Below are 16845 nucleotides of genomic sequence, written 5' to 3'. Positions count from 1 at the left end.
CCGGAGCCGTGCACAAGCGCCTGAAAAGGCAGGATGTTCTTCCCCGTGGAAGATGCTGAAAATCGGCCACCACGCTGGGGGCTCCTGAGAACCCCCTCAGGGCATTTGCAAGACCCTCCCTCTTCTAGAGACACACCGGGCGTCCCCACTGGACGGCAGGTCACACCAGGTGGACCAGGAGGCAGGTGGGAATCCCATCTTCCGCGAAGCCAGAGAGATTCGCAGAAATACAGACGAGCCACCCTTCTCATTCCATTTCTTTTCGATTTGGAGAAGAGCTATTCTTCGTTAAAACAGTGTTAACGGGCAGTGGTTTATTGCTCTTCTGAGATGAATGAAAAGCAAGTACGTTAAAGGCGCCTCTGTTTTGCTTTCTAACCTGGTGAACACCAGGCTATGAAGCCCCCAGGACCGACAGCTGGAGGCCCAGCTCACAGCCCCCCGCCACCTGCCTGCGCGTCTCCCCGCAACGGGAACGGCGCTGCGAGATGCGATCAAGCAGATTCCCTGTGGCTTCTGAATCGGCTCCGCACGCACAGCCCGAGCCCCAGGCCCCACGGTGGCTTCTCTGGTGCTTCCCGCTGCTCATCCCGGGAACCGGCGACTGGACACACCTACGGGCAGGCCCGGCTCGTGAGAGGCCGCAGCCGCTGGCACAGGACCGGGCGGCAACCCTGCCTGCTGCTTCGCCTCGCCCCACCGCGCCGGGGCCGGGCCCTCCTCCCAGCCAGCAGTCACGGAGCCGGCGGCAGAGTCGCTGGCAGAGCAGAGGCTTCTCGCCTGGAGGAAGCTCCTGAGCAGTTTTCTTCCTATGGGTCATGCTTCCACTGTCCAGTGTGGAGCCTGCCTGGTCCGAGATCCTAGTCCTACATTTTCTAAGCAGGTCCATGACACACTGCAGTGTCAGTGGAGCCCACCCACCTGCAAAAACCGGGAGGCATCAGACTGTTGTGGACCCCGTGCCAAGGCTGCCTGGCAGTAACACTAACCCCCAGGCCGGCGTCAGCGGAGGCCGAGTGGGACCCTGGACTTCTTTTGCCCCTGCCCGGCAGGGGTTAGGAGGTGTCTTATAACTTCAGCTGCGGGAGCACAGCCTGCGAATGCCAGCTAAACAGAAGGCTTCAGCAAGGTCCAGACTCTCAGAAAGAGACCTGTCTCCAGGTTTCAACTGAAAACCACCTGTCACACCAAGAGCCAGGAAGATCTCCAACTGACTGAAAAAAGACAATCAGGAGATGTCAACTGAGGTGACAGGAATGACAGAATCGTCTGACAAAGGTTCCAAAGTATCCGCAATAAAAAGAAATGCTTCAATAAGCAATTACAAGCACACTTGAAATAAATGAAAGAAACAAAGAGCCTCAAGGATGAAATAGAAAATAAAAGAACCAAATGGAAATTTTAGAAGTGAAAACAAACAAAAACATGCATTGGGTGGGCTCAGTATCGCGACGGAGCGGACAAAGGGAAGGAAATCTGAATCTGAAGACACCCTAGAAAGTTCTCCATGTAAACGACGGAAACAGACTGAAGAGGAAAAACGCACACAGCCTCAGGCCCACGGGACGAGAGTGAGAGTCCATGTTCATGTCACTGGTGCCTGAGAAGGAGAGGAGAAACACGCAGAGCTGAAAAAGTACTTGAAGAATAATGGCCGGAAAGAAATGCCCCAAATTTGGCAAAAAAGACGTGAAACTTTCAGATTCGAGACTCTTAAGTGAATCCACAACAGGATAAATACCCACATCCATATTAAGACACATAACCATCAAATTAGCAATTCAAAACAAGGAAAAAAAATCTTGAAAGCAGTGAGAGAAATGCTACTCCAGTTACAAGCGAAATGCGACTCAAGTAACAGGCCAAAGAAGAAAAACTGCGTGAGCTTGAGGTCAACACAGACAAAGCGATGAAGAAATTGAACACCCATTCACGGTGAAACACAGGGAAGACAGGAATCCAAGGAGGAGCAGCTACAGAAACTCGCAGCCGACACCACATGTGATGGTGAGAGGCTCAACATTTTCACCCTCAGACTAAGAAAAAGGCGAAGATGCCCACCAACCACTGGAAGAGACACAGGACCCAGGAACGGACCCACAGGAATACGGTCCTGAGTCCAACAAAGGTGCAGAACAAGCCCACGGAGGAAAGAGGGCCTTGCCCACAAACGGCCCCACCCTCAAACCTCTCACGTTAGGCCAAAACTCACTCGAAATGGACCACGGACTTAAATACAATACGTGAAACTACCAGGATCCAGGCCAGGCAGGGTCCACAGAGTTGACACCGAAGCATGACTCACGCAAAGACAACCAGTCAGAGAACCTCCCTCAAATGAGAAACGTCTGTTCTGCCAACGACTCTGTTACGAGGGTGGAAGGCATCCCCAGAGCACGAGAAGCTTCCACAAGGCTCGCAACTGACGAAGGACAAGGACCCGAGACACCCTAAGGGCCTCGAACGCACGGGCAGGCGACGGGACATCTCGCTGAGGAGACTCCACAGAGGCAAAGGGCCGTGAGAAAGGGTGAGCATGAAACCACACGTCCCACACCCTCAGGGTGGCTCAAGTGGAAGCGGGGGCACCAGATGCAGAGAAACAATGTCCCCCACCCGCTGGTGGGGACGTAAAAGGTACCACCACTGCAGAAAAAAACGGATGGCTTCTTTTAAGACTAAACACACTCACTGTACAACTCAGCAGTCCCACTCCTGGGCACCGATTCAGGAGAAACAGAGACGTACACAGACGTTTACAACAGCAGCGGCCGTATCAGTAACATTCCAGAGCTGGACACACCCCAGATGACCTTCGGCGGGTGAAGGCCACAGAAGCCATGGTACCTCTGACCAGGAAACACTCCTCAGCAGCGGACACGGCCACATCGGGGCAGAATCTCCAGGGAACTGTGCTGAGTGGAGCTGCACGCCGCGTGACTCCACTTACTCCGTGTTCTCGGGCTGACGGGAGTACAGGGACAGAGACAGGCCAGTGGTGGCCGGGTTAGGCTTGGGGGTGGGGCTGGGAGGGCTGGAGGTGGGCCGGGGGGCCCTGGGGGGGATGGATGCTATGTCTGGACCAGGCCAGGGTCGGCGTCCCAGCTCGAGACTGGCTGCACTCTATAGCCGGTTCTGTGAGATGACGCCAATGAGGGAAGCGGGTTAACGGTCCCTGGGATCGCTGTTATTTCTGACAACTGTCTGTGAGTCTATGATTGTCTCAAAATAAAACCTTTACTTAAGAAAACAAAACGTTCACAACTTATAGCACACAATAAACAATGGGTAAATGAAAAGGAATTCGGAATTTCAGTGGCTGTCCGTGAAGGGAGATACATTTCGGTGCACGATGCCGGGAGGCCCGGGGCCCCTCGCGGCTCGCTGTGTCCGCGAAGGGTGCTGCCCCCGCCCTGCACCTCTCACCCTCAGACACACCCCTGAGGTCGTCGCCTGAGGGAAGCCCAGTTTGGGCTCAGTGACCCCCTTGGAGCCACGCCTGTTGCAGGGCCCTAGCTCAGGGGGGCTCTGAACTGAAGCCGCCTGGGACGGACAGAGCCCAGCAACAGCTCTCAGCTCCACAGTCCACACCCTGACAGCATTCCTCGTGCAGAAATCCCGTGAGGGGGAGCTCCGCCCCACGTTCCCCAGGGACCTCTGACTCCAAGCCCCACGGAGGGCCAGCACCCTAGCCCAGAACCAGAATAGCAAAGCAGGAACTAGAGAGCCTTACAACTCCCAGATGAGCACTGGCAACAATGTAACGACTGACAGCTCCAGGTGCCCTGTCACAATAGGGTCTGTGGGGTTCCGGGCTCAGAACACCGCTGAGACGCCACCCTTGGGGGAGGGGGCCCCTGCGCCTGCCCTCTGCACACGGTGGGTGAGGGGCCACTCCAGGAAGCAGGACCAGCAAAGGGCCGACCGGCCCAGCGGGGTGGCCGGTGCAGGGCCGGGGGCCCAGGGCTCAAGGGCGCGGCCGTGTGGATGGATGGATGAGGCACAGACGGGGCTGGGTGCGCCCTGCCGCCAGCTAAGCGGGAAGGAAGGGCCTGCTCGGTGCCCGTCCCCTCAGAGTTGTGCTTTTTTCTTATACAAACTGGTCCTTTCATCAGTTCTGAACGCAGAACTGTCAACAAGCTGTACCAACATTCATCAGCTTCAGGAGAACATGCAGTTTCCCATACATACAAGCAAGGCGAGAAAGAGTATACTGAGCGCGACAAAGATCATCCAGAAAGCGCATCCCGGTCTCCCGCCGTGGTCCGTCGTCCCCAGGGCCAGGCACCGGTCTGGGTGTGGCAGTACTGCCCCCTTACAACACCTACGGCACGGCCAGCTTGTGAGTCACAGTAACGCCCTTTTGTGCACCTAGGCAGTCTGATGATTACCAAAAAAATTGAATATTTTGGTGAAATTCACACCTCCAAGTTCAAAAGAGCACAGATTTCCTCAAAAGTCAAGTCACTAGAAGAAACTACAGCCCGACGCGTGTATTTTCCATAGAAAAGCTGGGCAGAGCTGGAACACTGTGATGTCACTTGAAACTGAATTACCGCTGTTCACGTACATCTGCACATCTGAGAACAAGTATGTGGTGACCTGTCGTCTGTTACTAGTGTCGTACGGTGAAAGGCGCACTCTCCCCGCACCCTCGGGTCTGTGTTCAGGCGGCACTTAACACTTCTTCTCCTCGGAGACGTCCCAAGCCTGCTGCCCGTCTTCCACCGAGGCTTAATCATCGGAAAACCAGTTTTGTACCTAATTTTTAAACATTCCGAACAGTTTAAGACAATGTGCTTTTGTTCTTCACATATCAGAGAAATAAATCAATGTGTGCTTTTATTTTCAATGGTAAGAAAGCAGATTCTAAAACCAGGAGCAGCTCAGGTAAAGCTCAGGACACTACTGACTTCGTGATGCTTGAAATTACCTAACTGTTACTGTAAAATTGCACTTCTGTGCCATTTTAACGCACAGATCTTTCCTGTCGGTGTGCTTCTGACTCAAATTACAAATCTACAGACCACCCCCTGGAACAGAAACGCGACCACACAACCGGCGAGACCGCAGTGAAACGTGACTGTCTGAAGAGGGGCCCAGGTTGCTGCTGGTACGGCCCATCCGTTGTGTTCTGTTCCCTCGTCTCAAGTGTCAGGGAACATAGCGTCGTTTTACTCCAGGTGATGCCCATCTAAGCGAATCTAGGCAGCGACCATCGCCAGGCAGCCTAGGGAGGCTTGTCAACTCTGCTAAAGGCCGGAGGTTGACTGAGCCAAACGAAGACCACCACAGAACCTCCTCCTGAAAACCGGAAATGCTCTCATCTCTGTGGCTGTGTCATCACTCCTCTCATCCGCGTTGGAAACCCCAGACTCATCGCAGGCCTGTCCCCTGCCCCTTGCACCCACCTGCTGCTCTCAGGCCTCTGTGTCCGATCACGACAGTGGCCACACGGATGTGACCTGGGAAACAAGGAAGCATCAGGGCACACTTCCCGAAGGAGCTGCTCGCGGAGATGCCCGTCACCGCCCACCTCCCCCCACTGTTTATACACCCTCCTCCACGAGCCAGAAGGGCGGGGTCCCAGCCCCCCGCAAAGCGCAGGGCTGGACGCTCGGAGGGGCCTCAAGACACCTTCCCATCAACTGCACCTCACCCAGCACCGCGTCCGAGCCCTCGGCGTTTCCGCTGCCTGCAGGTCCCGAGTCCAGTCGGGAGGCGCTCCGGGTGGGCGGCCAGCTCACCGTGGGTGCCCTCGCGTCAGGCGCAGCCAGCCTTCTTGGGACACCTTCCCGAGCCCGGGCAGGTGAAGCAGCCACCCCGGGCATCGCCCCGCCCTCGCCGCACGGGCAGCCGGGGCCCCGAACACACACGGGCTTTGTCTTGGCGCGAGTCTTCCCTGCGCTCCCCTTGGTCCGTGACGGCGGCCGCCAGCCCGGGCCCCTTGTCAGAGCAGTGGCTTCCCTGAACCTGGTGTCACCGCTTCCTCCCAGGATGCCACCAACAGCCATGTTTTCCGTTGCTTAAAATATAACCAGGCCTCCGAAGCCCGACGGACGGAGCCTCCCAACCCGGGGAAGGCGCGGCCGCTGCAGGAGGGCCACGGGCGGCCAGCCCCGCCTCGTCCTGGTGCCCGCCCTGCTCCCTGGACGCCCGCACACAGGGGTCCCGGTCCCTCCCAGTTCCACCCACACGTGCACGGCCGGAGCCGTGCTCAAGGCCTATCTTCTCTTACTTAGGTGACCTTATTTTCCATTAATTTATTAGCCCTAACATACTCGTGACAGTCAAACAACAGCTTGCTTTAATTCTTTTGCTATATAGAAACGTTAAAGTTTAAGAGGTAAAAACCAGCTATGTAGTTACACGTAACATAGCAGGGTACAATTATAAAATCACTTAATAGTATGATATAATATCGATATACCACTAATATTAGCACTAATTGACATTATATAACATATATAGCATCGTGTAACACAGATACCTCAAACAGGCTTTCTCTGTCTGGTTTTAAGAAGGTGATGTGTTCTGCTTTCCTCCATCAACTGGCCTGTGGACGCCGAGCTCCGGGATGTGAGTGCTTGTTCCCTGTGGGCTGGGGAACTTCCACGCTGACCTGCCCACCCACCCCTCCTCTCCTCTGGGGTCTCGCGGGTCCCCATGTCTCCCCTGTCCCATTCCTTCCTTTGTGCACCCAGTCTGCATATTTTCCATGGGCCGTCTTCCGTTTAATTTTAGGCTTTGTGTTTTTCAGTTCTAGAACAGCCATTAGATTATTTTCAAAGCATTTTCAAAGGCTGCAGTCCTCTGTTGAGATTCTCCACCTTTTCGCCTGTTTTAACGCCTGTCCTTTCTTTCGCCTTATTGACAGGGTAGTCACCGTTCTCTGAAGGCTCCTAAGATCCCAGGAGCCTGTACGGCCTGGGACTCCAGGGCCCCTGGGCTCCCCGTCTACTCTCCCCTCCGAGATCTGTTCCGATGGCCTCGAACCCCCACCTCGTCTCAGAGCCGGGGAAGCACTGCCTCAGGCTCGGCTTTGCCCACCAGTCACACAGGACGGGGCCCTCGGGGACCAACTGTGCCGGATGCTGGCTGATACCTTCAAGTGGCCGTGCAACACGTTCTACGCAGCCTTCTGGTTCCCTTCCGCAGGAGGGTTAATCCAATCCGAGCAGCGCCACGTCGCCAGGACCAGAAACCCTCCCCTGGAGGGTGCTGATCTCAAGCCCGCGCTCACTCTGGGGTGGACTCCCGAGCCAGAGCCGGTCCTCAGTGGACGCTGCCGGGAGCTGCTGTGCCGTGCTGTCCACAGACCTCAAGCACGAGCGGGCGGGCAGGCTCAGTGCAGCACTGGACCACCACGTCTAAACCTTCTGCTGGTTGAAGATGTGAGAAGCAGCAGCCGGCACTGCCGCCCAGCCTGGCCACCACCTGCTGGCCCCGCGTCCCCTCCCGGGAGCACGTGGAATGCAGCTACCCCCGCCCCACTGCCTGTCCCGGCTCCGCAGGGCCCGGCGTCCTGAGCTCACGCAGGTCCCCGCCCGTCCCCCAGCGGCTCCAGGGCTGCGTGTCCCTCACGCCGCGATGTCGGCCTCCCTCTGAGCACGTGCCTCAACGCTCTAACTCAGGGTGTCTGGCGGCCTCTGATGTAACCTCGCTGGAAGTTCTCTTAAAATCTCCGCTAACCCTTACCCTGTCCTCGAGGCCTGGCCGTGTCTGCCTTGGGAGCCCTGTGCTTGCTGCAGACCCTGGGCCCACGTCCTGCCTGGGCTGGGTCCCCCTCAAGGTGTGTCCCGCACACCCATCGGGCTTACTTTCACGTAGAGGGACCTCAGAAATCGGGGTGATCTCAACACGAACAGCTCAGAGTCAGGACGAACGCACGACAAACACACCAGGTGGTGACAAGCGGGACATCCTTAACAACCCCAGGCCTACACACGTGAGGAGTTCAAGGCATGCGTGACAGGCTAGGTTTAGAGAAACAAGCCACCTGTGAGATTCTTCTGGACAGTAAAATACAGAGCTACCCAACAAAACTCAAACTGTTTGTAGGATGACACGCGTGAGTTGCTCTAAATACTGAAGCACTTCTGCGCTGACGGCGCATCCTCTGCAAGCACGGGCCAAGTCCATCACGTGCTTCAGCGCGACCTCTACTCAACCAGCCACCCGCTTAGCTGCTGCTCTGGCCACAGAGGATGCCCAAGCGTCGGCTCTACGTCAAGCAGGGTCTGACAGCGAAACGGCAATTATAAACATTTGGGCCATAAACATTCACGATAAAGAAAAAATCCCAGCAACCCACGTACTCAAATGAGGATGAAGAACCAGCATAGCTCGGTAACAACCACGGGACCCGGAGCCAGCCAGGCGTCTCCTCCTGCATCCAAGTGGTGGCGTCGCCTACCTTGCAGCAAACGTTTCCCAGAAGGGACAGTGACAAAGCTTCCAAAACCCAGTAAGGAAAAAGGGGTCAATTAAGGGTATAAAAAGCCAGTCCACTGAAATGAGATCCAGGGGACTAATCAACATGTGCAGAGGCGAGCCTCACGCCGCTCGGCAGCCGGAGACTCATGGGAGAGAGAGGGCGGCCGTGCGCCTTGAGACAGATCGAGGAGGGAGGAGAGGGAGGGGCTGGTCCTGCCGGGCGGACACGAATCCCCACAGATCTTTGGCAAAGTAACAAATAACTGCCCCCATTTATTAAAGTCAAGGACATCCACGATCTTTAACCTAGTAATCCTGCTTCTGGAAAGGAACTCCATGGGAGTATAAGCAGCACAAAACGATCATAATGCATCTTCTTAAGTAATTAAATATCGTGTTGTCAGAAGAAAATCAGAGCTTAATCAGCGACGATGCTTTTAGAACAAAATAATCCACCAACCAATAGCCCAACTGAAACTGGTCTAAACCCCGGGCATCTGTCCACATCCAGAGCCCGGCCGCAGGGTCAACGGACACCCCGCTGGCCTCCCGGGGCCCCTCGTCCACATCCACTCTGCTGGCGTCAACCGGGCTCGTGTTGGCCCCTGTGGTCTGTTGCCGAGGCCAGAGAAAGGCCAGAGGGTAGGGAATCGGGTGAGTCACTGCCCACTGTAAAGGGCACTCTGGTGGAGCCATGCGGTCAGTGCAGGCCTGCCAGGCCGCCAGAGCAGGAGAAATCCACCGCCACACATGGGCTGCTAACAGCAAGGGTGGCTCTCAGGATGGGCTCGGGGCTCCAGAAAGGAGGGGACCCGGAAGCAAGGCCACGTGCGTTCAGCAGAAGCACAAGCATTTCAAAGCAGTGGCCACTCTTCAAAAACAAAGCTTCAGGTCCCTCATTTACGTCTCAGAGTGCTAAGGTGTTTACAGGATGCTCTGTAAGGTCCCCAACTCAGCTGATTTCCCGTCAACATGCAGAAAGGAAACAGACACTCGTGGAGACACGTGTGGAAACCACTGGCCACGTTCCCTCAGGGCAGTGCCTTCCTCCCCGACCTGGGTCTCTCTCTATCTTGCTACTTACCAACTGCCACGGCCACCAGGGCCCTCAGTGTGACCTGTGACCTGAGGGCCGGGGCTACAGAGCAGAGCCGCTCCCAACTGGCCCTTCTGGGGGTGGCAGCGGGGACGGGCCTGAAGGGCAAGGCAGGAGGGTCAGGTCCAGCCGCCTGAGGCCACCCCTTGGCACCGAGCAAAGGTGGAGCGTGTGCAGGTCCAGGCTAAGCCACGGACTCGTCTGCCCCAGTCCCGGGACCCGAGACAGGACGGAAGAAAATGCACAAAGGCCCGACGCGGGCATGGGTGAGGCCTGTGCCCCCGGCCCGACTCCACAGGCACCCCACTCCGCTGCCTGCCGGCTAAGCCCTGCGAGGACACCTTTGCGTGCGGGGCGCGCGTACCTGAAGGAGGAGAGCTCTGCGTGCACCGGCAGGGAGCCGGGGGGCCCGGGGCCCGCAGCACCCTTACGGATGAGCTTGCCCGTGCTGGCATCGTAGATCCGAACTTCAGGGCCAGGCGGGGCCTTGGGATGCACGGGTGTTGGATGAAACAGGGTGGTCGGAAGCAGGCCCTGCCTGTCGGGAAAGGCGGCCGGGCCGTCCTCCCTGGGGGGACGAGAACGAGGGCGGTGAGGAGGGGCTGAAACAGATCCGGACCCCCCGCGCCTCCCTCCCGCCGGGACTGTGAATCCGCACGTGAAGTCGTGGTTCTCCGTTAAGCCTGGGGCTCGACCTCGGCTGCGGACACAAGGCCCCTTGGAGAGCGCGGGCTGCACCGCTCTCTGACACTGTTTTCGGCTTCACCTCTAAACACAGCACCTGCTCTGACAGAGCCGGTGCGCCGTCCACGCCGCCTGGCTCCACCCACGGGCCCTCCGCACCCATCCCTCGTCCTGGCCACCCCCTCCCTCCACGCTGGACTCTGTAAAGACCCTGTGACTCGATGGGACCACGTCCCAGCTATGAAAGAAACAGCCGCAAACTAGGATTCGCCGCTTAAGGCTGACTTGTGTCTCACGAGAAGCACCTCCGCTTCTCCTCCAGGTGACATGGGTCAGAGGTGCTCTTTGCGACAGTCTGCTCGGCGGGGGCGGCGGGGACAGGCGGTGTCTCCCGAGGGGGAGCAGCAACCGCACGGGCTCCAGCGCGGACCCTCCCTCTGGGCCACCAACCACCCCCCAGCGGGTGCCCACCTCTGGGATTTGGCCTGGTCACCGCGCAGTGGGAACAGCCGCTCCTCCACCTTGTCCCAGCGCTCCAGGCAGCTCCACAGCCAGTCGGGGTTGACCACGTGCAGCTGCCCGGAATCCTGGGCCTGGCGCACCTTCTCCGTGCCTGCGGGCACATGCACTCTGCTCGGAGCCGCTGCGGGCCACTGGTCTGCCGTCAGGGCTTGGGGCGGCGGGGACAGCAGGGGCCCTGGAGGGAACAGCCCTCAGAGCGGGACCCACCGTGTGACGGCTCCTGAAGGGCCCCGTTTCTCTACATCGGCACCCACCCCAGAGCCTTGAGCCCGGGGCCTCGGGGAGCTGTGACACCTGGGTGCCCCCGCAGCGCGGACCGTGGTGGCAGCCGGTTCTGAGGGGGAGCCGGGGACAGGAGCCCCACCCAGAGGCGGCCGGGGCCGGGGGGAGGAGGGCGTGACTCACCGGCCCGCGCGGCGATCAGGTGGGTGGCCCGGTCGGGGTTGTCGGGGTCCAGCACCAGCTGGGTGAGGATCCTGGCCCCCAGGGCCGTGGCGTGGTAGTGCTCCCGCGTCTTCTCGATGGGGAAGTTCGTGGGGTGCAGCCCGCTGAAGATGATTGCGACGTCGGCCAGCACCCTGCTGCGTAGCTCGGGGACAATCTTCCGGATGTCGGGGGCCTCCTGGGTCTCTCCGCGGAGAAAGCGGTCGTACCTGGCATAGTATGTGGCGTGCACACGGGCGAGGATCTCCTCCAGGTGGACCAGGTGGTCGTCGGCGTCGGCGTCCTCCTCCTCCTCCTCCTCCTCCGCGCTCTGGTCCAGGGACTCGCCCACCGTGATGCCCGACTGCTCGCTGTTCTGGGACTCCGTCTCGGCCTCCCTCCTGTCGGCACAGCCGCCGCCCAGCCCGCAGAGGCCGTCCCGCTCGCCCTCCCCCTGCACGGCCGCCTGGACACCGGGCCCGGGCTCCACGCACGGACTGGCGCCCGGGGGGACGCCCTGTGCCGCAATGTCCCCAGCATGGCGGGTGGCCGGAGGCTTTCTCCGGGTCCTCTTCTCCCCACTCTCCCCGTCAGAGGGGACGGGGGATGGCCGGCCCTCGGACTCGCTGCTGCTCCCGCTGTCACTGGGGATATCTGGGTCCGGGTCAGGGCCCACCGGACCCCGCACAGGCCTCTTCTCTGGAGGTGTCCGCCCGTGCTGCTGGGTGCCTGCCAGGGGCCCCCGGCCGTCAGCCGAGGGGGCGCGGGCGGTGGGCCGGGCGCCCCTCTCCTCCTCCTGCGCGGGACAGGGCCAGACCCCCCGAGGGCCCGCGCCCCCATTGAGCTCCCGCGTGGGCTTCCCGAGGCCGTTGCTCTGCTCGACCCCAGACACCTGCCTTCCTTCCTCGGGATCCTTGACGGACAGAGGCTGCTCCGTGGCGTCAGCACCTTTAGGAGAAGGACTGACTGCATGTGTGCATGAGAGACAAGGTCACCGTTACCTAACATTTAAGAGGAAACCCCCTGTGGAAGCAAACTCCATCCACCTGCCCCCAGCTGCTGGCTGGAGCCACCTCTGGCCAGGGAGCGGCACCCTCAGCCAGGAAGGGCTGGAGGGTGAGTATCTCAGGTTTGTGGGCCTCACCCAGTCACCTCGTTCTGGGTTCCACAGTGGTACGAGATGCCCAGAACATGCTTGGTTCCCAGGCTGTGGTCAGATCGGGCCCAGCTCGAGCTGTGCTGTGCAGCCTCGCCCCCGAGGGTGCCCTGGGGTCTCACTCCCCTGCCTACACCTCAGAGTTCTACTTTAGTGACAACAGCAATAACTGTATGCCTCAAAATGGATTATTTAAAAGCTAAAGATAATCAGAAACACTTTAAACCAAAACTTAAATTTTTTTTCAGACTCTGGGTTCCAGCTCACCTGGGAGGTTCCCCGCAGGCTCTGGGCTGGGGCCCGGTACCAACCACCCACAGGCTGGAGCCTCACACACCAAACTCCCAGTGTCATGCTTGTCTTTTAAGGAAAGCCGGGATGAAAGGCAGTATTCAGATGCATTAAAGAGTATTTTTTTTTTTTTTTTTTTTTTTTGCGGTACGCGGGCCTCTCACTGCTGTGGCCTCTCCGCCTGCGGAGCACAGGCTCCGGACGCGCAGGCTCAGCGGCCATGGCTCACGGGCCCAGCCGCTCCGCGGCATGTGGGATCCTCCCAGACGGGGGCACGAACCCATGTCCCCTGCATCGGCAGGCGGACTCTCAACCACTGCGCCAGCAGGGAAGCCCAAAGAGTATTCTTTAATCTTTACTCAACGGGAAAAATGTTTAGGCTGGTACTAGTAAAAGAAAAAAAAAACAACCCCAAACTCCAAATAATACCACGTTTTTCAGCATAATATAAATAAACCCAACACAATCTCTATGACTACTGAAATATAAATAAATGACCCAAACCAAACTGAATCCTGAATTAGCAGCAGCCACAGCAGAGACAGGACAGAGCTGACGCTATCTGACAGCCAGGAGGGGCCACCCACCTCTCCTCCTCGCCTGGGGCTCCCGGGACCCGGATGGGGCATTGATGTCACCTATGCCCTGGAAGTACACGTATTTCTTCACAGTTATCAGGTTGGGGGCAAACTTCCACACGTCTTCTCGGTCATCGATAATGCAAACCATGGAGTCTCCACAAGGAAAAAGGTTTCTGCAAGTAAACACGCATCAGGGCTACCAGCATGATTTACAAAAGGCCATCACCAATTGAGTGTCAAGATCATCTTTTATATGAAACCAGCAGAGAGCATATTAATCAGAACCACATGCAAGCCGCACTGAAGGGCTTTTGTTGAGCTCACATTTAAAAAAGTTTCCAGAGGAAGTTATACTAAGATAGTCACACTTTTCTCCAGTGCCTGACACCCCTCAAGGCAGGGGTCATGACAGATTCTTCAAAGGGCTGGAGAGTGAAGGGTTCACTGTTTGGGGCCACGGAAAGCCCTCACCCGGGGAAGCCGGCACGGACCAGTGGGCCTGGCCACATCCCAACACGGCGTTATGTACGAACAAATGTAATCGGCCTGTGCCAGGTGAGAGCTATCAGTTACAGGCAGGAGGGCAAGGCCTCACTCAAATCTCGGCTGGGGCACCTACACGATGCCAAGTCCAAAAAGTGACTGTTGTATCCCCCAAAGCTATGAGGATGTACGGGTGGAGGAAGAATGTTAACAGGGTCCAAAAAGCCACCTTATGGACACAGGCCTGCTCTGTGGTCTTTTCACTTGATTTCTGCCCACAACACTTAGATTCAGACAGACAGGTGCAAGGATGCAAAATTCAGAAGGATGAGTGCTTCCTGCCTGTTTTCTAGGATCGGGAAACAAACCCAGGAGAAATGCATGTCATTGTTCAGGTTTTCTAGCTGATACTAAAGGCTACAGGTAGTCAGAAAAAAACGTTCACGTGTCCAGAATTGTCTTTGGTGAGTCTGTTTTCCATAGGCAAAACATAAGCGGTGGCTAAACTGACTTACACAGTTAATGCCTTTAGCACATTTAAGTCCAGATGAGGGAGGTGAACACCACACCAACTCGAGACCGGGGAGCGGAGCCCAGCGCCGCCCCGGAGCTGCCGTGGAGCCCGTCCTCCGACACGCTCAGCCTCGGGCAGGTGTCCCCCGAACAGGACAGGTCATCACACCCTCCCTCACTTTCCTTCGTCCTCGTATCTGCTCATTCGGTCGCCTAACCAGTCAACGTGAGAACTGTTTCTGAAACAAGTACTCTGAGTCTCTCCTTGTATCCCATGGACGTGAACAGGTCTCAGTCCGTGTGGATACCCTAAACCTGAAACATGGAATGTTAGCTAAGGGTGGCCAACGCCAGCCTAAAGGCCGCTGAGGCCACAGCTGTTACTGTCCAAGTCTTAGGAATCAACAGCCATGAAGAAAGTTATATCTGATATAGGATCATAGTGGGGGGAGGCTACCTTTCTGGGTAGAAACGGGGAAATTCCTTGTACAGAGTGAGCAGGAAATTCCCAAGAATATAAATCAGCCCTCGGGGGGTGGGGTGGGAGGGAGCCCTGGTGTAAGAGCACACAGACCTGGATGGGGAGGGGCACACGGGGACGGAAGGACGGGGAAACGGGCCGAGTGCCAGTGCAGGGTAGCACGACTCAGGATCTGATGACTGACTGTGTGCCGCACAGCACGCGAGGTCTTAAGGAAACAGAAACCCGAGGTGCCAACACCCCCTAAAACTCCCGACTAGGCCAAACAGCGCCCTCGCCCTCTGGGGAGGCTCTGGGGGCTTGGCCGCCCGAACTGTCTCTCCACACCCCCCCCAGGCCCTGGTCTCGCTCCTCCCCCGACACCCATGTCGCCCCGGGCTCTGGCCCGAGTGCCCCAGAAGCCACCACTGCCTGGACATTCAAGCAGAGCAGGGAAGGGAGGGGTCTGGTTAGAAGACAGCGGGCTTGCTACGTGCCAGGAAGTGGACGCTGGTAACCGGGAGAATAAATACACAACGATTGGCCTGATGCTCAAAATGCAGACTTTACAACGGGAACTGAACGGTGACCTCAGCGATGCGCACAGCCAGGTACTTACCTAAGGTTCCCCGTTTTGGAAAACGGGTCAATACATTCGTCCCTCGATAATATTCGATGTGAAAAAAGCTTCTTCTCAGGATCTAAGAAGCCTTTGAAAAGAAAACAGGACAAGGTCACGTGTCTGCGATGCACTGACGTCCCTTCCTGCGTGCGGTGATGTGCAGACACAGAGCACCGGCATCAAGCACTTTCCTCTTTCAGGTGAGACCGTCACCCTCTTACAGTTCCTTCCCTCTAATTTTAACGCAGGTAAGGGCTTTGGTCCAGGAAATGTTGACTGAATCTCACATCACTTGGAATCTTGCTGGGACAGCAGATGGGATGAACAAAGATCAGCGTTACCCCGGAAGCTCAGAGCCGCGGGTAATTAGCACGTGAACTCACCACGTCCGCCCACCTTGCAGGGGACTCGGGGCGGCATCAGGGAGGAGCCCATCGCCAGAGGAGTGGCGCCAAACAGGGGTTCAAATGCTGGTTTGGCTTTGTCATCTCCCTGACCTTCGTGTTCACGAAGCAAAGGGGAGGGCAGGGTGTTCGGGCAGCGCTCTTAAACTCACACCGTGACAGGACAACCCGTGCTTCCTCGAGCCTTTCTTTACACGGACGAGGAGGCACCTTCATAACCTCACGTGCGTCCTCTCCCACACGGCCCGCCCAGAGCTGCCTCCCTCTGTGACAGGACCCTTGACACTGCAGGTCTGACACCCACGCCTTACTGTTTCCTACTACTGACGGAGACGGATGCGTCACTGGTCGCTAGGCCTGCAGCCCGAGGTCCTCCTCTGAGCGGAGCCGTGTGCCCCTCCTGAGGGCCCCCGTGCAGCGAGGCGGCAGCCGCCCGGTGCTCAGGGCCCCGAGGTCACTGAGTCGTCAGTGCTTCATCGACAGACAACGCCCATCTCGCAGGAGAAACACACACTACCGTTTTACTATGTGAAGAACTGGTATGAACGCTGAAGCCTCTCAGCGGCTAAATCTAAAGCACTAAGCATCAGAGCCTCTACAATAAATGCAAAGCGTGCAAAGCGCTTAACGTTTCTGCCCCAATGGAAGCGTTCCTATCCTCGTTACACCGAAAGTACACATTTTCTGAAAACAGTAAAGTCGACAGGAAGAGGAAGTTACGAAAACCATCACTGTCAAAACCACTGTCAGGCCTCCCCACATCTGGCCTCTGCTTGTCATCTGCGAATGATCAGACTGACACGGCCGATCAGCCGACCCCTTCCAGCTAAAAGCGCTGTGGCCACTAAGCTCAAATCCACGTGCCCCCGAAGGCCTCGCAGCTCCCAGAGCTACGTGGGGCACCAGCCCTGGGGCACCAGCGCCTCCTCCCGGGCCCTCTCTGCAGGTGAACCGTGGTCGCTCTCAATGCCCTCACCGGGGTGGCCGAACCACCTCGGGTCCGCGGTTGAGGTGCTGCTTGGAGGGTCTCTGCACCCACTGTCGCTGGGACACTGCCTGCAGTTTCCTCGTGACGGCCTTGTCTGGACTTGCTGCAACTTGGGATTCTACGGCACACGGCGCAGCCTGAGATGGGGCGAGCCCTGCTCTCAGGAACCTCAGGAAGCGGCGATGG

At 57.6% G+C, this 16845-nt stretch overlaps 1 protein-coding gene across 6 annotated transcripts in view; it reads right to left on the bottom strand.

Moving 5' to 3' along the window:
* CTDP1 (CTD phosphatase subunit 1) overlaps positions 1-16845 on the bottom strand; it is a 46820-nt gene that overhangs the window by 18473 nt on the left and 11502 nt on the right. For 3 of the 6 annotated variants that reach the window (XM_081252760.1, XM_081252756.1, XM_081252761.1), the window contains exons 6-10: positions 15265-15355; positions 13196-13362; positions 11144-12127; positions 10688-10913; positions 9897-10100 (exon numbers count right to left, since the gene is read on the bottom strand). In XM_081252760.1, coding sequence (XP_081108886.1) covers positions 9897-10100; positions 10688-10913; positions 11144-12127; positions 13196-13362; positions 15265-15355 — 1672 coding nt within the window. The remainder of the gene's footprint in view (positions 1-9896; positions 10101-10687; positions 10914-11143; positions 12128-13195; positions 13363-15264; positions 15356-16845) is intronic. The other 3 variants (XM_081252758.1, XM_081252757.1, XM_081252759.1) reach the window with 3 other exon arrangements.

Source organism: Mesoplodon bidens, assembly GCF_964165515.1.
Source record: "Mesoplodon bidens genome assembly, chromosome: 13".
Classification (NCBI taxonomy): Eukaryota; Metazoa; Chordata; class Mammalia; order Artiodactyla; family Ziphiidae; genus Mesoplodon; species Mesoplodon bidens.
The sequence above is the reverse complement of the archived record's forward strand: the minus strand, read 5'-3'. Positions and strand labels throughout refer to the sequence as shown.